The 25,597-nt window shown below is 47.0% G+C and overlaps 1 protein-coding gene across 2 annotated transcripts in view; it reads right to left on the bottom strand.

Moving 5' to 3' along the window:
* Nucleotides 1-25,597, bottom strand: part of Spock1 (SPARC (osteonectin), cwcv and kazal like domains proteoglycan 1) — a 453,369-nt gene that overhangs the window by 63,334 nt on the left and 364,438 nt on the right. For both annotated transcript variants that reach the window (XM_060380587.1, XM_060380586.1), the window contains exon 6: nucleotides 15,745-15,859. In XM_060380587.1, coding sequence (XP_060236570.1) covers nucleotides 15,745-15,859 — 115 coding nt within the window. The remainder of the gene's footprint in view (nucleotides 1-15,744; nucleotides 15,860-25,597) is intronic.

Below are 25,597 nucleotides of genomic sequence, written 5' to 3'. Positions count from 1 at the left end.
CCTCCTTTGCCCTTTGACCTCTCCTGGGGAGTGGACTGCAGTGGAATGGCCACTCTAGCAGACCTCATGGGCTGCCATGGAGTGGACTTTTCTAAGAAACATCAGGAAGAAGCCTGGGTCGCTGACAATGACAAAAGAGAAAAATGTGTGTAAAATCTGGAGTGGAGAAGGCCTCTGAGTAAGCACGTGTGGTCTCTCTTCTCTGAAGGAAACCTTGCCAGGGTGTAACAACGGCCTTAGATGGTGTGTACTCTAACACATAAGCTCTCTGTAGGAATGAATCTCATGCAAATAATTAAGATGCCTGAAAAACTAATACACCATGATGTTCGTGAAAGCAGAGTTTATAATAGTGAATTAGAAAGAAGCTAAATGTTCAATAATACAGGACTAGTTAGAAAAATTACATTACACTTATGTAATCAAACACCACGCAGACATTAAAAGCAAAGTTTTAAAAGAATAATTGATGGTATGGGAGTATTATTAAGCACCATTACACTAATAGGAAGGATTTTTAAATAGTGTGTGATTACATTCAGTTGGGAGACTGAGTCATCTTTTAAAATTTATTCGTTATCATTTGCACTGTTTTAATAATGTTCTATAACAAATATGATTACCTTTTTTTTTTTTTTTAACCCTAACTGCTGTCTCTGTCTGCCGTCTTGTGCTGTCTTATGCAGCCGGGCAGTTCCTCTGCTCTTCTTCCTGAAGAGAGTAAAAGCCAGCATGCCTGGATGGTGTGCACCACACTGCTCTTTTGTCTTTGCAGAGCCCAGGAACAGTGCCTGGATGCCTACAGGCTGCCAGCTCCCATTCCCAGGCATCCCCAAAATTACGTTCACTGAGTTCTCTGTGCCCAAGATCCACAGGGCACCCCATGCCATGCTAGAAGATGGCACTGGAGCTCTCTTAGGTGTCCTCCATCCCTAAATCCTGACTCTCTGGGAGCTCCTAGCTTCATGCCAATCCTGTGTGCCTCTATAAACGTCGCCTTTAGTAGGATGCTCCATTTCTACCAGAGTTTGCAGTTGCTGTGAGTAACGGAGTCAACAGAGGCACACAGTCACATGGAATTACTCTAGGCACAAGCTTCAGGAAATGGGGTCACAGCACTGTCCTTCACCCTACACTGTCACCAGGGTCCCAGCTTGTCTCCAAGTTCTACTGTGTCTTGCTCCATGCGTGGGCTGCCTCTCTGTAGCATCTTGTGGTTACAAGTGTTTCAGTGGCTGCACACACCCCTCAGGAGAGAAAAAGATCCCAATGCCAAGCCTAACCAGACTGTCACCAAGCCAAAAGCCTTCTCAGAAAACTCTAGAACACATTTAATGGGCCTCAACTGGGGAGAAAAAAAAAACCCCAATAGATGACAGGTAGAGAGCTGACTATGTCTGCTCTAAGTCAGCAAGGCAAATCTTGGAATCCAAACATCTAGAAGGCAGTGTACTGCCAAACTACACAAGTGTGAAATAAACCCAAATCCGAGCCATTTGCCTATTCTATGAGCAACGACCATCAAACACTTTTCAAAATTAGCTGTCTTCATAATTGCCTCCCTGCGGCCATGCCACCTTTATACCAATGTCACAAGATAAATCAAATCACTTTGTTTTATTGATGAGGTACAGAGTCTCTGAGAGGTCAAATAACTTCAAATCACACTGCTATTATCCTAGAGCAAAATTCAATCCCACAACTGCCTGCTTCCATAGCCCACACCATTTCCAGACAATAACACAGCATCTCAAAAGGTCCCCCTGTGTACAGCTGAGGGGCAGATAACGAGAAAGAAGTGTACATTTTTCTGGAAACCTGAAAATGTGTGAAGACTCATAGGAAGTCAGGGGAAGCCTCAGTGGAAATCTGAGAATCGAATGTTCGCTTATGGGTTTATAGTGAGCAATGGAGGAAAACAAGCCTATACTTAAGATGACAGCATGGGCTACATCTGTGTAGGGGGCCTAGGTCCAGCCCATGCATGGTCCCTGGTTGGTGTTTCAGTTCTCTGCAAGACCCCTGGGCCCTGGTCAGTTGGCTCTGTTGGCCTTCTAATGGAGCTCCTGTTGCCCTCCGGTCCTTTTCTCCTTCCCCCACTTTTCCATAAGACTCCTTACACTCCACCCAATGTTTGGACATGAGTCTCAGCATCTGTTTCAATTTGCTGCTGGCTTGAGCCTCTCAGAGGACAGCTATGCTAGGCTCCTGACTGCAAGTATAACAGAGTGTCGTTAATAGTGTCAGGGGTTGGCTCTCTCCCATGGGGTGGGTCTCAGGTTGGGCCAGGCATTGGTTGGACATTTCCCTCAATCTCTGCTCTATCTTTATCCCTGCATATCTTGTAGCCGACGGGCATCTCAGGCTTCATGTGGGTCTCCTAGTAAGGGGTGCAGGGGCTGTCTCTGACATGGACTCTGTTGCCTGCTTTTGGAACACTATCCCCTGGTGGGGGCAGCCTCACCAGGCCTCAAGGAAAGAGGCTATACTCAGTCCTGATGTGACTTGATGAACCGGGGTAGGGGGCTCTCCTTTTCTGAGGAATGGGGGAGGGGGAAGAGGATGGGAGGGTGAGAACAGGAGGAGAAGAGGGAAGGGGCTATGACCGGAATGTAACATGAGCAAATAAATTAATGTAAAAAAAAAAAAAAAGATGACAGCATGAACCAACCAGAAGGTTGAGAACAAACCAAATAGCAGGCAGTCTCCAGTGAGCATAGAACAATTAAATCCAGCAAGTACAAAGTTGCTACCTTTAACCTATGTATCAAACTATTACTCTCATTAAATGCATGCCAGATACATTGCAAATTAATACTCACACTTCGTTGCATCCATATAAAGAACAACCCCGGGTTGGGATGTAAGAATAAATTAGGCTTCAGTTTCAGAGGCAGAGCGTACCAGTCTCCACGATAGAGAACCAAGTATCCCCTGAGCATCCAATGGCACTAGTATCGCCTACATCTTAGAGTCAGTTTCCAAGTCTCCATCACATGTTATGAAGCCAGACTGCACAGGTCACGGGGGAAGTAGGTCAAAATTCTAGCAAAGTCCTCAGAGAGCAATAAAAACTCATGGGGTCCAGAACTTATAAACCCAAATCCATAAAGAGATGTTAGCTGCTCAGCTCCAGATAGCTGTATCCTTGGGGCACAGTTGGGTCTGTGTGCCTTACTGGTTATCCACTGTAGACAGCTTGGGTCCCTCTGCAAGGAGGCATGGTTCTGGATCCAGGCACAGAATGAGAACTTAAGGCTGGGTGGCTGCATGATGGATGGATGGAAGGATGAAACTACATTACTCCTACCAGCAGACTCAACCACTGACCTCAATTTTGAGAAATGGAAAGAAAACAGTGTTTGGAATTTTGCCTTAAACTTTAAATTTTAAGTAGGGCTCAAGCAAGGTATGTGGAGTAATAGATCACTGTGGCGTTAGGTCACTGTATTTTTCCTGGTTAGGCAGGTTTCCCAGTAGGCATAGTGTTAATCAGGTTTGAATGTAACCACCTTACACCATAGAACTGTGTATAATTCCTCTGTTAAAAATGCCCAACTCGGGTGAGAAAAAAATGAACTCTTGCACTCACTAGATCCTCCCACTCCTTTGCCTAGAAATGTGTCCTGTTCTCACAAGAGCCCAGCAGAACCTCGAACACCACGTGCCATCCCAAAGAATGCAGAGAGAGGCAGACCTGTCCAGGCAGGCCATGGACACAAAGGGGTCTTGGGTTCCAATCAGAGGAGCCATTAAAGCACACATTGCATGAACAGCCAGACCAAGGTCAAGCCCAGAGCAATATGCTTGGGGAATGCAGGAATGAGCATCCTTGATAGACAACGGGTCTGACTCTTAACCCAGAGACCCACTTGCCTACGGGGATCTCAGATAAATGTGCTTACAAGAGGTCATCGATACTATAGTGGAATTTGTTGAGGGGTATCTGGAGAAATTTGGAGGAGGGAAAGAGGGGATGGTTAGATCACATTCATCACAAGAAAGAAAAGTCTTAAATAAAAGAAAACAATGACAGCCTTTGTGTTCCATTAGTGAGCTCATCCCACAAGCGACTTGAGGCAACCTTATCTAGTCCACTGTACTGGGCATGGACACAGACAAGGACACTGGGGCTACAGGTCTCTGTGGAGAGGACCGAATGGCTGGTGTGAACCACAGATAGTACATAGCAAAGTGACACACAGAAGTCACCACTGATATGGAGGCTGAGGTTCAGGCCTGTGGGAAGCACAGATGCCAGGCCTGTCTCGCAGACTGGGGTACAGATGCGGACAGAGCCTACCGAGAAACCTGGGGTAAGACACTGCCTCCTGTATGCTTGGGTCCGGGAGCTCTGGAAACTCCCTCAGTAAGCCTAACCTAAATCAACACATGCTTAGATTTGAAGAGATACAGGGACATGGATTCAGCCCCATTCAGCCTCAGGAACCCTAAGTAACAGTTTCATGGTTCCAAGCAAATGACTTTTTCTCTCTCTTTAAACTTAGCTTAAGTCAGTTTTGAGACACTTGTACTGGCCCTGTGCTCTGGGCATGATCGGTATTCTAATCAAATGCCTACCAACATTAATTTTCTGGTCTTTGCCACTCAATTTTTTAATCTCTTTTCACAGGATCAGCACTCCCTACCTGTGTGACTTCTGGAGTCAGGGCCACACTCACACCCTATTTCAAGATTGGCCCAGAGGACTCAGTCAGTTGCCAGCCTCACCCTGCCTCCACATAGGCGCTGGAGGCAAGGGACCTTAGAAGACTCAAGCCGACAGAGCACAGGTGGGCTGCGTAGGCACTAACACACTCTGGAGGAACAGAAACTGACACACAGCTGTCTTCCTAGGATCGCCAGGCTGACGCCCAACAGGAGAGCTGGACAGCCTTTCACATGATCTTCCACAGGTAGAGGCAGTGAGAAGCGTAGAAAGATCTCTTCCCCACCACACCTGCAACGGCTCTGTGGGCCTCTGGAAAGCAGGAGTGGCCCTTTCTGCAGCCCTCCCAGCCCCCCCCCCCCCGAGCCACCTGAGGTGATCCTGGTTCCTTACTACCAGGACTCTTCCTCACACAGCTCTGTGGACAGTTCTGGAGCCACATCTCCTAGGTCTTGTAATCTTTATGTAGACCGCCCACCTTTTCTTACTGTAAGATTCTTCCAGCAGAAGAGCCACTGAGGGCTACCCATGGGACCAGGAGAAGAACACACCATCACGATTAGGATGTGGCTCTCAGAGCCTTCTTATCCATATCCTGTCCAGACTGGAACCATCCAGGTTGCTGTTTGGTGTTGATTTTGCCTGTAGCCCTAATGGATCTGGGCATCTCTGTCTACTTAGGAGAGTAGTGAGCCCATTTTATCTGGGACAACCAAGGTGGCATGCCTGTCGGCTTTGTTATCAAACGGCCACTTTGGGTTTTGCAACAGAGAATCATTATGGTCGGGACCATGGTTGTACTGTTGACAAGGTGCCGACAGAGAACAGTGATGTCATAGTTATGATGACACTCGAGCAGAGGATGCTGCTGTCATATTAACGATAACGCGGTACAGGGTAAGGAGGTTCATACTGTGCTGTGGCTGCTGCTGGAGGAGCGGTTATATTTTGTATCTCACCTGCTAAGAGTGGGTTCTGCACTCTCTCTTATGCCCTACCCTGCCAAAGGCCTAGCTCCCAGTTCTGCCGATGACACCCAGGAAACGGGCAACACTTGCTAGGCAGCCCACTTGGTGGTGTAGCAGCCACATGCTTTTCCACTATTCTAATTTCAATTTCTTTCATGTTGTGCCGTGCTATCTTCTGCACAGCAGCAGATAGCCGAGCCAGGGAAGAACAGCTGACTTCAGGACAGATTACAAATGAGTTTTTATCTGCGAGGAGCTAGGTCGGAAACTTGAGACTATTGGAAAAGCACAGTGTGGTGGGGGACAATGAGCTCATGACAGTGTTTTGATAAACTTCAGGGAGCTACGCACACATGCTGGAAGACAGAGGAGAAAATGAGTGAGGATTGTACGTCTGTCACCTTGGAAAAATCCCATCAGTGAAGAGCGTGAGTGATACCAGAAAAGGCTCATATCCTCTGCGCACCAAAAACACGGTAAGATGTGCTTAGCATACATAGATACATATGTTGTTCACGGATGTGGACATGTGTGTGTATGTGGGCATACATGTGCATGGATATGATGCATGTGAATAAGAGTGTGAGGGCAAGCATGTCAATGGGCGTATACGTTGTCATACATGTATATGGACATGCATGTGTGTGGTCATGGACATATGTGGGCATGGCGATGCATGTGTGTGGGCATGCAAACTATCATTGTGAACCTTTTTCACTTTCGAAAGGAAGCCCAGCATCCATGGACATTTGAAGTAAGTTAAGAACACAGTTGACTAGGAGGGTAAGAATGCAAGTTCCATAAGAGACTTAACCCTCACTCTATCATCTATTATTTCTGCAAATCTGAAATGTTCTCACCAGCAAGAGAAATAACATCATTCGCTAGAAGAATTGAGCAGATAAACAGGATTCTTATGTTAAGCACCTAATTCATGCATCTCTGCACTATAATAAGGCACTATTTTAAACATTGAAATTGGTAGTACACCCAAATATGCACACACATTAATACACATGCATATACATGCACACACATTCACACACATTCACATACATACGTATATACACACATGCACACACACACATACACACACACAGCAGATAACTTTAGAGCAGAAGATGTAGGTTCATCCAGCATTTGACAGTTGCTGAGACTCTAGCTACCTGCCTCTGTAGAACTTCCATTCTGGTTAAGCAGGACAATGCACAGGGCAGGTAGTACGTGGGATCTATCAGAGGGTGATAAATGCTTTGGTAAAAAAACATTAAGTAGAGAAGGAGCAAAATGACCTGGAGAAAGGTTGCTAAGAAAGTGACACCTGTTAAAGGTGGAAAAAGATAGAAGGCAGTCTGGGAAAGTCAGGGTCGAGGGTGAAGCTATGTGAAGGGGAATAATGGAGGCCTGTGGACTTGAGCTGAGTAAGCAAGGGGGTCAGAAGCAGATGTCAGGGACATAAATCAGCCCATGTGGGGCTTTGCACATCTCTAAGATGTCTTTAGTGTTCAATTAATCTGAACAAGATGAGGAATCGGTTGTTGGGGTGTCCCAGACAGCAGTGTACACAATCGCTCACACGTTATAGACCAGTCAGGCTACTGTGTTCAGAGTAGACACAGGACCCAGGAGACCACCTGAAGTGATCACAATAAAACCCGAGGATGCCCTAAACCTTTATCAGAGCATATGTGTATATTTGTCTATGTATACACATGTGTGTGTATGTATAAATGAGGTATATTTTAAAATGCAGGCAGAAGTTGTGTCAATGTGATTTGCTGGTGGGTTACATGTGAGGTAATGAGAGGGGATCTCACTGTTGCCAATGGAAAAGCAGAGCTAATGAGTTAAGGTGGCACAGGAGAAAGTGTTTCCCTTGGGACCTATCACACCTGCTGTGCCTATCACAGACGCTGAGCAGCACTGTGTAAAGTCTGGAGCTCCAGGTAAGAGCAGAGGTAGGGTATCTCTGATTCACTGGCAGGAACACGGAAACATATATACACACAGACACATACAGCAAGGTCTGTGATTCTCTAAGAAAACACTCATGGTACATATATATACATGTATATCTGTGTGGAGGCATTTTCAAAAAGCAGGTAAGAAGGAAAAGTGGGGGATAATTAGCATGTTATTCACAGCATTTCGATTTTATATGAGTGGACATTACTGTGTAATCCTTTAAGCGTTTATTTTCGGTTATGTGTGTTTTTATGTCTGTGTGTAGAGCGCATTCATTGGAGTGCAGGTGACCATGGAGGCCAGAAGAGGGCACTGCAGCTGGAGTTCCAGGTCTTGTGAGCCCCCTAGCGCATGTGCTGGGAACGGTAACTAGGCCCTCTGGAAAAGCAGGAAGCACTCTACAACCAATACATGGCTCCAGCCTGGGTGTGCAATGTGTAAGTAACCTAACAGCCCGTGTTGGGCAAATTGTCAAAGCCTTTATCTTCTAGAGCATGCTTCCACTCCCTCCTCTCAACTCCAGTCATGCCTCAGTTTACTCTTTCTCTATCACTCCCAGCTTTCTCTGATCAGTTAATATCAAATAGGCATCAGGGAGACCCACGGTTGGTCCCATGAAACAAGCAGCAGCATCAGAGACCAGAGCCAAATCCAGCACTTACCCCAGAGCCCTGATTACGGAATTTAAATTCTTTAGGCAGTTGCCAATTTAATTCTCAAGTTTTTTTTTTTCCTTTCTTTTCTTTTCTTTTTCTTTAATAATGACATTTAGAATAACTGGTTCCTAAAACTTAAATGCTCCTTTGTACATTTAATTTCTGACCATAGTGTGGAACGGAATAATAAGCAATGTGAGCTGAATGGCTAGGGAAAGGTTACTGTAAACTGCTTTTAAATCACAAGTGTGCAAGCCTGGGGCCTTCACCCTCTTACGCCACAGGCAATAAGGGAAGCATTCTCTCTGGGGTGCAAAAACAATCTCCAAGTTTCTAGACCTGTGGTCTTAGCCTTCCTAAGGCTGCAACCTTTTAATGTGGTTCCTCATGTGGTGGTGACCCCAACCATAAAATTATTTTGTTGCGACTTAATAACTGTATTTTTGCTACTGTTATGAATCGTAATGTAAATACATAATGTTTTCTGATGGTCTTAGGCAATCCCTGTGAAAGGGTCATTCGAACCCAAAGGGGCTGTGACCCACAGGGGTTGGCTAAGACCATCAGAAAACATTACGTATTTACATTACAGCAAGAGAAACCCTAGTCGGTCTCCTCTGCGCTGTCTCCTGTTCCCATTTAAACACATTTCCCCGGATCCACTTGTGATAAGTAATGGAATTAGACAACCGTCTGTCAACTCAAGTCTCTCCCCGCCACCCCCTGAATCTCTCTCTCAGGTGGAAAACACCATTTGAGAAAAGAAAAGCATTGCAGATGATTCTTCTACTGTTGGAAACAGCTCAGCTGGAGGGAAGCTGACATTTCCCCGGGAGCAAGCCCTGATGCCGGAAGCTGCCACTCTCCTGCCCCCAGACCCCAGCATACTCCCACCTCACCCCCCCTCCCCAGCACATGCCAGGACCCCAGTGAGTACGCATCCCCTAGCCATCCCCACCACTTCCCTTCTCCAAAGCCTGGGCGGAGCTACAGAAGGTGGTGGAACTGCCCTTCCTGAGCAGCCCTCCTCTCTCCTCCTGCTCCCCAGAGGACAGAGGGAGACGCTGCTGCAAAGTGCCATTCAAACCCTCCTGGTTATGAGAGTCCAACGATACTGTTTGCCTTGTGGACGGTATCTGCCTTCAGACCCAAGGGAAACTCTCAGCACAGAGAGCCTTGACTCATCCAGGCTGAGGACCGCCAACTGTGACCCAGGGCTGTGAACAGAGACCTGAGGTCCAGTCACCTACTTGTCTAAGTCTAATGAGTCCCTCCCTCAGGGGGCCTCCAGGGTTTTCTTCTGCTATGTGGGGACTGAATAAAGATCTCTGGGAACTGGGGAGGCGGCTCACTGGGTATAGCTCACCATGCAAAGCTTTAAGACCTGAGTTCAGATCCCCCTCACCCACATAAAAGCTAGTGTGAGAGTGTGCATCTCAAAGCCACCATCGAGAAGTAAGGTAGAGACAGGTAGATCCTAAGTGTTTGCTGGCCAGCCAATCCAGCCAACTCAGTGATCTTCAGAGTCAGCGAGAGACCCAGCCTTAAAATAACAATAACAACAACAATAATAATATGGAGGAGCATTCGAGGACTACAGCTGAAGTCAACCTCTGGCCTCTACAGGCATGTACACTCAAGCACGTGTGCACCCATGTGCTCACATGTTCACACACATTCTAAGCACACACATAGATCACTGGTTGCCAGTTTTATCTACTGTAGGTGTGCAGCTGGAGATGGGGTACCACCCACACATGGCTTCTGCTTCATAAACATGGGTGCTGCAGATCCAGGTGTGACAGACCGGGAACCCCACGGCTCTGCAGAGTCCTCCCATCAGCCATGGAAGCACCACACCTCCCCAGACAAAGGATGCTCACAGCAGGCCTGCCCAGCTCAGGGTGGGGCCCTCTCCTGGAGAGTAGTGGTGAGGAGCCTGGGAGGCAGACACCCCAGATAACTCAAACATGCACCCAGAGTGTGGTTTAGAGACCATGACTGTCTACTTAGATTTCCTCATGCGCCTAGTGCTGAGACTTCCCTACATCTTCGCTCAGGGCCGAAGAAAGGGCAGCTGTAATACCAGCCAGCTAAGACATAACACTCAGTCTAAGAAGGGACTTCCTGGCTGCCCAGACACTAAACTTAGGCTTAAAAGGTTTCCAGAACCTTCTCCCTCTCTTTGTCTTTATGCTTGAATCAAACCCTAGACCAAGATGCAAGGAGCAGGCACTCTGCTAACACCCTGCCCCTCAGTTTTCCCATTTCAACACTTTCCTTTCCTTTGGTTTCTGTGGTTGTTTTTCTGAACAATTGTTAGTTCACAATTTTGAGGCTGGCCTGGCTTTATGAGATCAGAGAGGTAACTTGCCGGCGGCCATAAGGTAATTGACAAATGTAGTAAGAAGTATTCAGATGAATTAAACAGCGCCTTTGTCCCCCACCGGCTCTTCAGGGGTCACACCAAAGGAAAGGTGCCAGATAACTTAAAGAAGTGAAAACACAATCACTTGGTTTTGACTTCAAAAAGGTCTGAAGGACACACAAGAAACTTCCAGATTACATCTTATCTCAAGAACACCAAACCAGGAGAAACATGGGGGCTCTTAAATTAAGAGGGAGAGAGTGGATATGCCCTCCTTTTCCCCCAACACCTGTACCAAATACTGACCAGCAGTGGGCCTCCAAGCAGGCTCTGGGAAGAAGAAAAGAGGCCTTGGCTGGACACACGAGACAGATGCTGCCTACCCTGTGCTCCCCACATCGGACCCAGTTCTTGTCCTGGGTTGGGAAGAGGCAATCCTGAAAACCAAGATGGCGGGAGCTCCCCTAGAGAGAGGAAGATGTGTGAGTTTTTTCCCAGTGTGAAAGCCAGCACGAGGCAAGATTCCTGCAAGTGTCCTCTGCACAGAATGCAGACGGCTGTGAGAAGGTCCACAGAAAGACTTGCAGTTCTTTATCATGGCCTTCTTGATGGCAGACCACCACCAAAGGGCCACCTCATCTTCTGTGTACCCTTGAAGAGAGCCATGGCACTAGTAAACATAGATATATCTGCCACAGGAGAGAGGATTCCATGTGACATTAATGAATATGGTGCACAGGGGTCATGGTAGGGTCTGGTCACCAACTCACTGAAGATGGCAAGAATGCCACATGGTTGGGTTAATGCCAAAGCATGACAAGCTATATCAGGTATTGCCTCCCACAATACTGCCCCCTCCCATCCCTACTCCCTATAGTTTAGAGTCAAGGCTGACTTACCTGAATGCACCTGGCAGTGACCCCCCGTATGTTCTTTATCAGAAGACTAAGAGGCTCAAAGGAGAAGTAGTATTGAAATAGATCATTAGCAATGCCCCATAAAAATGCTGCCATATCTGGGTCACGCTAGCACCTGTGAGACCATAAGATGTGACTTCTGCAGGAATCAAGAGTACTGCTGCCTCAGGTCAGCACCACAAAGTGTTTTAGAGGCAAGGGCTTCCTGTAGATGCCACATCTACTGCCTACTGCTTCTGACAGGCACCATGGTGGGTAACAGGAGGTTGGCCTTGGCTCAGCCTTCCTCCTCTGTCCCTTTGCTGCAGCTCAGGTGTCCCCTGGGAGCTGTCCTTTACTTGTAACCTCCTGCTGACATCCTTCCTCTTCCTTCCAGCTGGCCACAACCTCAGCCCAGCTCTTGTCACCTGTACAAGTCACTGTATAAGCTTCATGGCAAGAACCATCACTCAAGAAAAAAAATCATCCCTCCCTTGATGAAATCTGTCCAGGTCAAGCATCATTAATGTACATGTGACATGATGACCCTAAAGCTCTTGTCACCTGTTGATGTCACTATGTGTTGTGGAAACACCAGTTACATCCATTTTAAGTAATTAAACATTCTATCTTATTAGGAGGTTACACTCCCCTCCATTAGGACAACGTTGGATGCAGTAATGAACACACCATCTGGTCCTCAGTGTTGCTATCGGCAGCTGGTTTCTGCTATGCTTCATGCTTAAATGAAAATTCCCACATAACTCAGAGCTTAGAGATTTGATTGTTAACAGAGAAGGCCAGACTCTTCTGAATGAGAATTAAACATCCTCCCTAGAGGCCTCCTTGTTACTTAGCTTCTTTAGGTCTGTGGATTGTAGTATGGCTCTCCTGTATGGATAATATCCACTTGTGAGTGAGTATATTCTATGTGTGTGTTTCTGGGTCTTGGTTACCTCACTCAGGATGATCTTTTTCAGATCCATCCATTTGCCTACAAATTTCATGATGTCCTTGTTTGTAATAGCTGAGTAGTATTTCATTGTGTAGATGTACCACAGTTTCTTTTCTTTATATGAAAGAAATTAGGTTTATTATGTACAAAACAAATCAAATATATGCTCATTCTGCAATATAAATTTCAGAACTTTTTGGAGTTAAATCTTTGTCAGGTCTATCCATGGGTTATATTATTTTTTTATTTTTAATTATACTTTATTTACTTTGTATCCCCCCTCTAGTTCCCTCCCTCCTCCCCTCCCAATCCCTCCCTTCCTTCCCCTTCTCCACACACTCCCCTCCCCAAGTCCACTGGTAAGGGAGGGTTTCTTTTTCTTCCTTCTGATCCTAGTCTGTTAGGTCTCATCAGGAGTGGCTGCATTGTCTTCCTCTGTGGCCTGGTAAGGCTGCTCCCCCCTCAGGGGGAGGTGATCAAAGAGCAGGCCAATCAGTTCATGTCAGAAGCAGTCCCTGTTCCCATTACTAGGGAACCCACTTGGATACTGAACTGCCATGGGCTACATCTGTGCAGGGGTTCTAAGTTATCTTCTTTATCTGTTCTTTGGTTGGGCCACAGAGGAAGAGGATGCAGGCAATCCTGAGGAGACATGATAGTCTGTGGCCAGTTAGTTAAGGGAGGAGGGCTCCTCCTTTCTGAGGACTAGGGAGGGAGGTTGGAGGGAAGAGGGTGGGAAGGTAGGACTAGGAAGAGACAAAGGAAGGGGCTATGATCAGGATTGGGATCTAAAGTGAATTGAAAAAAATAAAAATAAAGGCCAGACTCAAAATCCCAGAGAAAGAGCTTGCCCCAAGTGTGAGCTATTGATAGTACCAGGAACATGCAGGGCTTCCAAGGTGATATTTCTTAGACAACTTCCAGATGGCCTTGGGAACTGAATAAATATCTTTCAGAAGCCATCTCAGCGCAGGGGCAAAGTTCTGAGGGAAAAACAGGCATGCCATCTGAAAGGCATTGATGCGGGTGTGCCATACTGGTTGTTTGGGGACATCACTGATATTATTTTATAATGTTTGCTTGTCTGCTATGATAAGATGAACTTCATGCTTTTCTGAACTCTCTCACCATCAACAAGCTTTCGAAAACGTCTTGAAATCTTTATAAAAACCATCTCATCCTTACCGACCTTTCAGGATGCAGGCGCAGTACTTTTTATCCCCGAGTCTTTTTTATGTTTAATGGCGATGCATTTGTACCTCAGGAAGAATTTGTTTTGCTTCTTTGCCGGTGAGTACCTGCCTAAGTTGATGACACAACCAAAGCCATACCTGCAGGGTCACTCTTAAGAAAGCCAGTCATTAGGCATGAAGACTGTTATGAAGAACATAGGTTTTCTTTACTGGAGACGTGGAAAGGTCTCCCAGAAAATGGGGCTGTGTTACTTTAACATGAGGGGCATATCTGGTGGCCCGTGAGAGGCCATGTGCTTGCCTCATCTACGGATAGCACAGGCAAAACTATGGAGGACTTCTCAGTTTAGTTCCCTTCCCTCAGAGCAGAGCTGCAAAGAGACCAAATAAACAGCACGGAATCTAGGATAGCATGAGCTATCACAGTTTCCTAATAAGACTTCAGAAATCTTTACATAGAGTTTTCTGGGCTATGTAGTTAATGAGAAAGAATTCCAAGGCAGAGACAGGAGGGATGTTGGGATGTTCTCCAGATCTTAAAAAAAAATCACTAGCAGCCACAACAATCCAAAGCAGGCACAGCTCCCACCACATGATAAGGATGTAGGTTCCAGAAAATGATGCTCCATCAGTGAGGACAAACTCAGAGGAAACGGCCCCTACTGTGTGCTATGTCTGGCTTCAGGCACAAGCTGTGCATGATTTTTGCCTGATACAACCTGAGTGGAATCTTAGGATCTGAGACACAGGAAGAAACAACCAAGCCACCTCACCCTAGAGGCAATCTTCCATGAGAATCATCTACCCATAGAAGAAACACCCAACCTCCCAGGGTGACCCTCATTCACGAAGCCACCCACGCTACTACCTGGCATACACTTTCGCTTTCTCGCATACTCTGGCTTCTTAAATTAACTTTTCTTGCTGGGCTTTTGTGCAAATCCTGTAAGTTCTTTTATCAATGAGATCGAGAACCTGGCCTGAAAAGGGTCCGACTTCCCCAGCTGGCCTCATTCATACCTCATTTATACCTCATGACCTTTTATTTTCTCACCAAAGTACAATGAAGCATTATACATTATACCTAAGCTTTCTTAGTGCAATCAAATAACGAAATTGGCCTCAAATACAATGAGCTCAGCTGTCGGTAAATCAAGAGTAGTCTTCATTGATTACTTATGATCACAATATTTTATGATCCATATTGCTTGTCTGAGCTGAACTTCCCGAAGATCCTGTGATATTTCGGAAGTGAAACTACCCAGACTTGGTAGTCTCCGTGTACTTGCACGAGCCCTTGCCCACACGGCTAGTAAAGATGGTACTGTTTCCTGCCTTGTTTACTCCCTCAATCGTAGGAAGCTTCTTGCCCTGGGAGACATGAGTTCACAAGCACACTCATTCACCGGCATACATGTGGTGCTTTTTCAAGGCTCGGTGCTCACGAAGCTCAGTGCCACTGTAGGCAAACTTAAACTTGGGTTTTAGAAAGGGGCAGTGGCCACTGAAGCCAGATTAGTTCTGCATTAGAAAGCATGCCAGGAAATCCTAACAGTCCCCGCCCTCTCAACCCTGGCCTGGGAACACCAGCCGGGGGCATTCTCTTTCATCTGTCCCTTGGCTTTATGCTGGGTTCCGGCAGAATGTATTTGCTGAAGAAAGGCTTAGGGGAGAAAGCTCTCCTCAGTACCTCTGCAGTTTCTGTGATGTTTGGTCTTGAGAGGTTCAAAGGATTCTAGAGTTTACAGTTGGAGGGAGATAAACCCAAGGGCAGGTTGCAGAGATGCTGAAAACCTGCCTCTCCCATGCCAGAGCTAAACTATGTCTAAAAGAGGCCAGAACACACTTTGCTCCAACAGATTTCTGTTAAACGCCTCTCTGCTCTTCTTTTTCTCTTTAATGGTAGAAAGTGTTTCCTCTCATAGTCCCTAGCCACATTGGAGAGCTTACATGCCAAGTGGGCCCATATTCCCTTCATGGAACGCAACAGCTCTGTCACAAGCTTGGCTCCGGGACAGGGAGACAGGTGTGGCCATGAAAGCCTGCCCTGACCTCTGAACTCTGGTCTACTCACCGTTCTTTTCTGCCTTGGGCTTTGGGGGCTCAGGCTCAGGCAGACACGGACAGGGCCCATCGCAGAGGGAGGTGAGGCTTTTGCCTGTAGAACAAGCATGGAACTCCAACTTGCACTGCAAGAGAGAGACAGGATGGACCATGAGAACACAGTGAGCATGGGTGCACACTCAGCTTTCCCTGGAGCAGCTGGTAGCCTTGCTTTCAGGGAACGAAGTTAGAGAAGGAGAGGCCTATGCTGTTAGTGGCCTGGCTTTCAGAACACTGGACTTGGGATTGGCCTTTCATAGTTTTTACAAAGTACAGCAGAAGAACTGGGAAGCGAATTTGAATTAACAGTAGGCTCAGTTATCATCATTTATAAACTACAATGATTATGTGGAGTTGTGTATGACCCAGGAAGCCTTCTCACCTCCGCTCTGAAGGCTTCCCAGCTAACCCTTCCACACAGAGCAAGCACTTGAGCAAGCAAGGAGAGCAACCACAGAGCAAGCAAGGTTCTTAGCAACCTGCTCTCTCATGACTGTGACAGATGCCCATCAAACAACATAAAAGGAAGAGGACTTGTTTTGCTCATGGCTTCAACCCATCATGGTGGCACACTGTGGTGGAATTGCTGGCATTATGGTGGACAGGAAGCAGAGCAGGGAAGAGGAGAGCCCAGGACAGGACAGAAGACGCAGGCTGCAGGGAATCTCTCAACTGGCTCACTTCCTCCAACCAGCTCTCATTTCTCCAGACTCTCCGAAAATAGCATCATCAGTTGGAGACCAAACATTCAACATATGAGCCTAGGAGGGACACTCCTTACGTGAGCCTATGAGGGACGTAATATATTCAAGCCAAAGCAAAGCACAGCCCCCTCTTTTCCAAGTCTGGAGGGTGGTCTGAGGTGCTCAGCCCGCCCCTTCCTTTGGGAGCAATGTGCAATGAAAGCCTGTGGCTCTGTCTAGAGCAGAACTTACGTGGGTCTTTTGTGGCTAGAGGCCTGGAATAGAATGGGAATGTCTACCTAAGTCTGGGACTCAGTGTCAGAAGTCCACGAACTGCAACCTTTTGTCCTGTTTGGTCAGCAACAACGGTAGCTCTTGGTCCCTTTGTCCTAACTCTTTGCATTTAAGTCTCAACAGACTCAAAACACAGTTGGAGGGGAGACAATGTTTACAGGTATCTTAGACCACAGGGGCACCAGCATTCTTATTATTTGATATTATGGAATAAGAAATTGAGGCTCTTGGAGGTAAAACAACTCATAAAAGACATTAGCACGCAGTTAAATGCATGGCTGACTTCAGAGCCGAGCCCTTAAGGGTCCTGAGATAGTTTCTGTCACGTGGCTGAGGTTCAGAGCTCTGAACACATACAGAGTGTGGCTGATCTGCACCTTTGCCTTTGGCCCAGGTGTGTTATCTGAATTTCCTCCCTTTCTGCCTGTCAAATTCCCAGGATCAAGGCTTGCATATAATCAGTCTCCTGCAAAGGCCCAGGGCCTAGGAACCCGGTGGAGGGTCTCCGGGAGGAGACAGACAGTGCTGCCTAGGCACTCACTCAGCATGCAGTTCTTATCAGGCAGCATGGAGAATCCGCTGAGAGAAAGGGAAGAGCAGATACAGTCCTTGCCTTGAAGAACACAAAGCATTTTAGGAGGAGCCTCCAACGTTTGAAAAGCAACTGGCTGCAGTACACGCGAACATGGGCTCACTGTGACAGGATGAGACATTCAGTCCCCAGACTAACTACAAACCCAGGCAAACAGCGCCTTAACCCCAGCTCTAAAGGTCCTGCCGTTGCTGGGTATAACTCAAGCTGTCGCCTATCTGAGGAGCAACGGCAAAGTGAATGTACAGAAAGCAAACTCCCTCTTGATCCAAAGCTCCCTTCTTTACATGATCCTGAAATGCCTAGCATGTGACCAGTGTGGTCATGCGACCAGTGTGGCTAAAGGACTCTGGGGCTCTTTGTGAAACGAAGCCAGGCCGGGGCCGCAAACATCGCTTGCCCTGACTTTGGAGTAGATTAGAGCGCATTCATCTAAAGCCATGTGGACAGTACTGTGGTGAGGCCAGAGCAGAAAGACCTCTGGGTGTGGGAGGTGGCTGCAGGCAGCTGGATGAGCTGGAGGAAAGCCGAAAGGTCACTGTCCACTTTCTCTTCAAGTAGCGCCATGCCCTCGTTTATTTCTGTGGCTGTGAGAAACACTAACAAGCTGACAACCTGGGGAGGAAAGGCTTGGTTTGGCTCACAGGCCACAGCCCATCACAAGGAGAAGCCAAGGCAGCAACCCAGAGGCCTCGCTCCCTACCGCTCACTCAGCCTGTGAGGGACCACCTACCCAGAGGTGGTGCCCCTCAGAGTGGGCTGGGCACTCCTACACCAACCGTTAATCAAGAAAGTGCCATTTTGATAGAAGCCATCCCTCACTTACGGTTCCCTCTTCTCAGGTGACTCCAGATTTCTTAAGTTGACAAAAACTAAGCCACGTACACACACACAGAGGGAGAGAGAGAAAGATAGAGAGAAAATGAGTATATGCAGCTGACTTCCTTCTTCTCTTTCTCCTCTCCCTCCTCCTCTTCCTCTGGGTTGGCTCTCTGTAATGACCCTCAGTTTCACATTGGAGGCTTACAAACTAGTTTTTAGAGAGACTCTCTAAATCTTATGTAGGCAAAAATGCTATTTTATGCATAGACTTCTTTTATAAAGTTTACGTTATCACCTGAATTCATCGTAAGGCCTTCTCAGGTTAGTGATGTTACTGCCCGCTTATGTGTGTTACAGACTCAATTATTTCCCCTCACCAAATTCCACCTTCCTTGAGGGGGAATCTCAACATTGCTAATGCCCTGTGACCCAGCGCCTACCCCCTTGTCCCATAGTCCCAGCACTGCCATATGATGGACTCTGACAGATACGGATGGCTCTGCAGCAAAAGTGAAGGAGCAGGTTCCAGCAGACACTTCAGCTCCATCATTTCACCTGAGCTTCCCATCAAGCTTTGCAAAGGTCACATGCCACAGAAGAGCCGTTTTGTCTGCCAGAGACTCAGAAGGCAGGGGAGCAGACCTGAGGCTCACATGGGGCTGTTGTATGCGTGTGTGTGTGTGTGTGTGTGTGTGTGTGTGTGTGTGTGTGCACGCTAGCTGGCGTCCTTCTAGACCACAGAGTACAGCAAGGACAACCCAACTTCCTGTTTTTTCTCTGATGCAATGTGACCCACAATAAGGCTGGCACACAGTAGGTGTTCAAGAACAGAACACTAAGCAAAAGGGAGGAAGAGTAGTAATGCACATCCTCAAACTGCAAACCTGTGTCCGTCCAGGAGATTCCCAGCCCACCAACACAAGAACCTTAGGAAGCTGCTACTCTGTCTCAGCTGCTTACCCCACCCTACAGACTCATGTTCATTCTGAGGCTTCTGCCGGAGCTCTGCATTTAGCACCTGAGCCTCATGCTCATCCCAGGTTACTCACAGAGTCAGCCTACTCCACCTGCCTCCCAGCAGCCAGACTCCGTTTCTGGTGCGGCCTACATGACCAGGACCTGCAGGCAAGCCCTCATGCAATTCAGCCTGCTCAGCTGGTAGCAGCAGCAGCTCCCATGTTCCCCTAGCAACAGTCTGAAGAGATAGCTGCCCTCTCTGTATCCCAGACTGAGAGCTACCTGTACCAGTCAATTTCAGGGTTCAAATTCACCATTCTATTTTCTTGGAACATATGTAACATGTAAATGAAGCTCAAAAGGCTGGTGAACCGGCTCAGCAACTAAGTGAACTCGCTGCTCTTCCAGAGGACCTGAGTTTGATTCCCAGCATGCACATAGTAGGTCACAACCTCTGCAACGCTAGTTCCAGGGCATTCAATGCCCTCTTCTGGCTTATATGGGCACCAGGTAGTCCCTTGGTACATCGGCATTCACGTAGGCAAAACAATTCATGTAGAAATACTTACACGCATAAATAAAGAATAATTTTTTTTAACTTTAAATGTCTGCAAGCTCACCATTTTATTTGAATCTTTTAAAACTTCCATTTGAATTTAAAAATTCAAATGGCTATACAGACAGACAGAGATACTAAAACTCTATAACACATGTGACAAATGCCATCAAGGTAGGGGTGACCTCCCTAGCAGGGCAGGGCACACAGAAGCATCACAAAAATGGGTGGCTTGTTTCACATTTTAATTCAGCTTTTTTCTTTTTAACCTTGCTCCTGGATTTAACAGCTTCTATAAATAATACCCACTTTTTTTTTAAAATGCATCAAACATTTTCTAATGAGGTATAAGCAGAATCTAGAGGCTTCTCCGGAGGTAGAACCCCGCAGCTCCCCCTGGAAGGGGTGCGCACCTGTGGGGAGCCCTCAGCGAACACGTGGTGGGGGGTTCTGAAGCTCTGACTTGGGGTACTGAGTCACAACCGGGCAGAGGTGTTCCCAGGGCCTGAGACTCGAGACCAGGGCATCTCGTACACTTTGCCTTCCAGAGGCTCTTCCCTAACCCATCTCACAGAAGTAAGCCTCCCACACACAATACCTTCCTCCGCCGGCATCAGACTGTTGCCAGGGCAGAGACGACAGAGAGGCTGAAATGGTCTCCATGCCAGCCTTACCCAGAGGGGCCAAGCAGCTCCCAGAGAGAAAGACTTCCTGCTGGGCAGGCTCTACAATGCCAGTGAGACTCTATCGCCAGGCAGGTGGTCATCATCCTCTCTCAAGCTTCAGGGTACAGGCCCCATGTGGCCCTTGCTGACTGCTCAGAGCCGACTGTACAGTGCAAACACTCGTCCTGGTTTGGGAACAATCACGAGGCAGGTATGCTGTGACCTTAAGCCAGGCCTGCTGAGAGAACAGGAGCCAAAGGGAAAAGAGGTTGCTGAGAGCCTTCCACTGCTCACCACTCGAAAGAGGGACACAGCCCAAGAGATGCTGGGCTTCCTCCAGCTAGGCAGATACAGCCGTGGTTTATTCTCCATCCCTCACGGGGGCGCTACAGCTCCCTCCTGACTTTAGAACAAAATGACAGGGCTGAGAACCTCTTCTATGATGTCTGTACAGCAGGAGCTCAAACACGACATAACTATGGATGTTGATTGCTGTGCCATTCAAAATCTGGTCAAGCAGCCTCTACCCTCTAGACCCTGTAGGGTAGGAGGATTGAGGCACCCAGAACATGGTGACCAAGTTCAACTTTCACAGCATGGCAATTAAAAACAAACAAACAAACAACTTGAAAACATGACCTTCTTGGCGCCTGGTAAGAGTACAGCATTACTTGTCTGTCACTTTAGAAAAACATTGGTTTTGAGAGTATGAAACAGAGGAAACAGGTGTAAGCAAATCCTCCAGACTGGACAGGATCTCTGCTCCTTGTTGTTGAGTTGGCACTTCCTACAGGAAAACCTTTCCTCTAGCCCTGCCCACCCTGAAAGACCATATAGCAGAGGGGACCCTCAGTTGCTGTCTGCAGTGAACCCCCAGTCACTCCCTGGAAACCATACACTTCCCACTAGGACACAACACCACCCCACATGCAAGCTAGGTCCAAATGGGTTTCAGACCTGGACCTTTTTAATGGTGGGGGCTTTGTAGAGGCAGCCAAATGAAACACTGGTTCACTGGGGCCCTGAAGCCAGCATTATGGGTGTCCTTAGAAGGAAGGACAGTGGACCCCGGTAGAGATGGTGAGGTGAAGGCTATCTCTAACTCCAGAGACACCCCCACCTCCCCTCAAAGGCATCAGAGACCAAGAGCACAGCTCCTCTGCTTTAGAATGAGCCAGCCGTTGTTGGCTGTGTGATTTCAAACATCCAGCCTCGAGGGCCGTGAGAGGGAAACTCTGTCATACACATGGTTCAGTTTCTAGTTCTTTGCCAAGGTGACTGAAACAGTTTGCAGCTAGTGTCTTAAGAAGAGTCGGACTCCAGGACAAGGAGATGCTCTGATTGAGAATTAAAAACATAAGTCTTGCTGCCAGGATGGCCCAGGTCTATTGGAAAGATATAAGACAAAAATCACAGAACAGCAGTCTCTGGGTGTGAGAAGTCAGCCTTCTGTATCAGTCGTGACTCATGCCTGTGATAGGGGGTGGACATGGGAAAATTTCAAGCCTTATATTGATTTTGGATTAAAGTGGTCATATGAATAATTAGTTCTAAGTCTACAAAAGAAGTGAGTTGAGAAACTAGGAAACCAGGTAAGGTCATTGAAGCAGAGACTAGCCTCTGTATTCACACACACAGAGATAGAAAGGCAACCCCCTGAGGCTTCTAGACTCTTGACATGCTGCAAAGGACTTGCCTTCCCCACCCTTCTAAGAAACAGAGAAGGATGCATGGTGTGAATGTGCAGAGGTGCTCAAAAACACTGACCTACTTAAGAATACGTGTGCTAGCAGATTCCCCAGCCAATCCTTGCTTCCGCTTTGCATAACACACCAATACATTGGCATGAGTGAATATTCCCTGCAAGTGGCCAGTGAATCTCTCTCTCCTGTGATTTGTAAAGCAGAGCTAATAACTTCTCTCTGGTTCATTGATCACGCAGGTCTCCACACTCTTCGCCAAGCCTTGCATGCTTGGGGTATTTTTTTTAACGTTTTATTTAAATTGCTTTCTCCCCTGTATTTCATCAAACTATCTTCTATTTTTAAACCAGACTGTTGACAGTTCACAGTTGACAATTTCGTTCACAGTTGATGAATTCTGATTTGTTTTCATTCCTCCAAAATCATGTCACAGTAGAGGGAGGGAAATAATCCCCAGGCTTTAATAACTGGGCGTGAAGTAAGTGAGTGGCTGCTGCCTGCAACAGTCAGAGGGTCCCTTCAGCTCCTCCTGCCAGCTGGGCTGCATCGCTGCCATTTCTTAAGTGGGGTCAGAGCCCTCCATCTCACGGCCTTTGCACGAGCCTTTGTAGCTCCCTCACCAACTGGCTCTATCTGTTTCTCCATCCAGTTCCTGGTCATCCACTCAATTTTCCAGAGCCCCCCCCACACACACATACATATTCTCTCTTCCCTCCCCTGACATAATAGTTAGGACAGTCCTTGGTCCTATTGGCTTAGAGCCTAGAATACATGTCACATTTGTGTTCCTTGACTACAGAAACATGTTTGGGAAGGATGGGGTCAAAGGTCCCTCCCTAGTTTCTCTACCTGACCATTCAAGGCCTGGGCACTGACTGGAGGCTGGCCATTTTTCCATCAGCCAGGGATAGACTCAAACTGTCATTTAAAACTGACAGTTGGCCTGTTTGTATCCCAAGACTGGCTCTTGTCTGTGTACTCTCATGCCTTCTGCATATCTGTCTTATACTCACTCTCATGCCTTTTGCACATCTGTCTGTATAGTTACTCTTGTGCCCTTTGCACATCTGTCTTACACTCACTCTCATGCCTTCTGCACATCTGTCTTACACTCACTCTCATGCCTTCTGCACATCTGTCTGTATACTCATTCTGTGTCTTCCTCACATCTATCTCTCATATAAGATTTAAGAGTTTCAAAGGGAGACAGAATATTAAACTTTAAACCAAGCTGCTAAGACCTTCTCTAACCCACTGCCCTCTAAATTTAAAAGAAAGGTACAATTAAAAACTGCCATTTTTACAATGCAAAATGTTTGTGGGGAAAAAAAATGAATGGGGAATGAAGTATACACAAGGATATTGGTCTCCAAGTGTACCCCATAGAATGCTTATTGATAACAGAGAAGACAAGGAACATTCCCAATAAAATATGTGGCTGTCACCTCTTAGTAGGGGGACTGAGACATGTACCATGATGGAACAGCCTGCAAGCATTTGCTGATATGCCACCAAAAGAAAAACTTAGTGGCTCTATAAAATATCGCAGGCAACTGGGGCTGGAGATATGGCCCAGTGGGTAAGAGCCCTTGTTGCTCAAGCAAAGGACCCAAGTTTGGTTCCCAGCCCCCAAATGGCAGTTCACAACCATCTGTAATTCCAGTTCTAGGGGATCTGACTAACACCTTCTTCTGACCTCTGTCTGCACCAAGCACACACGTGGTTCACTTACATACATGTAGTAATACACTCATACCATACAATACACTCATACCATACAATAAATAAATCCAAAAGTATTTATTTTAAATACTGTAGCCACAATTGCTGAACTTGAATCAAGTCAAGAGGAAAAAAAAAAGTCCCAAACAGAGAACCTCTGACAAGACAGCTGCCTGGAAAACCACAGCCCCGGGCCAGGCAGACTGTCACTGTCTGGATTAAAAGAGTGGAAACCAGCATGTTGGCGAGCCTCCTCAGTGCTTAGGTAATAATAATCACACCAAGCTGTAAGAGGCTTGGGGATGGAAGCATCATGATTTTAATGTAAACACATCATTAGGTGATGCTTTGAAATCATTTTTCCCTGATGCAGTTGTAAATGCTTTCTAAGGTGGTTACACAGGAGAACACCCTTATCTTTTAACGGGGATTACTCATCAGAATGTCTGTAAACGGTTACCAAACGCTTCAAGGGAAAGGATACAGTTGTATATGGAAAACACAAAGGTGAAGATATGAACAGCTACTGTATCGTGGTGACAGCGTACAGAGCTCACTAATTCTGTCTTTGGCTCTCCATATATTCAACAGTTGTCGAATCAATAGCTTGGGAAGGAATTTTGACTTGCTTTGCCGAGTGGTTCCTGAAGACTCTTCCCAGAATCCTTGTTTGCCAGCCCTAAGCTCAGGCCACTCTAGCCAGCAAGCACGGTCCTTACTCATGTTACCCAGCAGGGGGCGAGCTGTTTGTGAGCAGTGACAGGATCCTGCTGGCTGAGACCTGGCTAACCCTCAGGAAAGGGCAGGCTTCACTAAGTTGTTAAGGAGGCAATGATTGAGGCTTTCCCTAGACATAAAATCTTTAATGGATGGATGCAAGCAGGACTCAGCAGAAGATGAAATGCATGAACTCACAGATTTTAGACCTTGCTCGGGTAGTCTTTCCCATCACAAAGCTGGAAACTGAGGAGAGAAGGCAGTTGTCTTGTCTACGGTTGCTCTCTGAAAAAAGACTTCCTTACCCCTCTCCGTCTTGTGTAGCCTGTCAGTGACCTTGCAAATATCTTCAATAAGAGAGAGGGCAAATTTCCGCTAATTCATACACAAATTGTTCGTGAAGTTACTGTGAATCGTGTGTAACGAAGCCAGTGCCGAATTTCACACTGAAATACCAAAGACAGACGCAACACTCCACATGAAGGAGGCTTGAGAAAAAAAAAAAAAATGATGCTCTGCCCAGCCCCATGCCCGGGGGTGGGGAGGGGAGGCAGAGATACTGTAACAGGTTGTAGTGCTGATCAACATTCATAGTAAAGGGGCCTTGGAAAAGATGGTGTTTTTGTCATCCCGGCCCCCATTCTGTTATAGCAGAGAGACTGTAACAGAGTGCAGCTATGATCAACACTCACAGCTATGGTTGGCTAAGCCCCCCCCCCCCATACCCACAGCATGATGTACTTGTGGGGAAAGAGTTGTTCCCCAGAGGTCTTCCCTGCCCAGCATGCTCTCCAGCTGCCCAGACAGCCCCAGGTCTGACCTCCCCTTTTGGCTCCCCATTCGTGGGGCTTCCTTTTGATGTTCACGGCTAGTTTCTTCTTCACTGTCTGTTCTGCCCTGAAACCTCTGAGGGCTGCAGATAATTCGTAGTTCTAAATTTATATGGCATGTCTCCTCCATCTAGAATTCTGGGGACAGAACAGATGAGGAAGAGCTTGAAGTTCCAGGGCCCGCTTCCTCTTGGTACCAAGAATAGCACATAGACATGGCAAAGGCTTGAGGGAAATACCGATCCAAGGAACAAGTGGAAGAAAGCCCGTGTACACAGTTGGC

This window comes from Meriones unguiculatus, chromosome 3 (assembly GCF_030254825.1).
Source record: "Meriones unguiculatus strain TT.TT164.6M chromosome 3, Bangor_MerUng_6.1, whole genome shotgun sequence".
Lineage (NCBI taxonomy): Eukaryota > Metazoa > Chordata > Mammalia > Rodentia > Muridae > Meriones > Meriones unguiculatus.
This window is presented reverse-complemented; position numbering and strand designations above follow the sequence as displayed.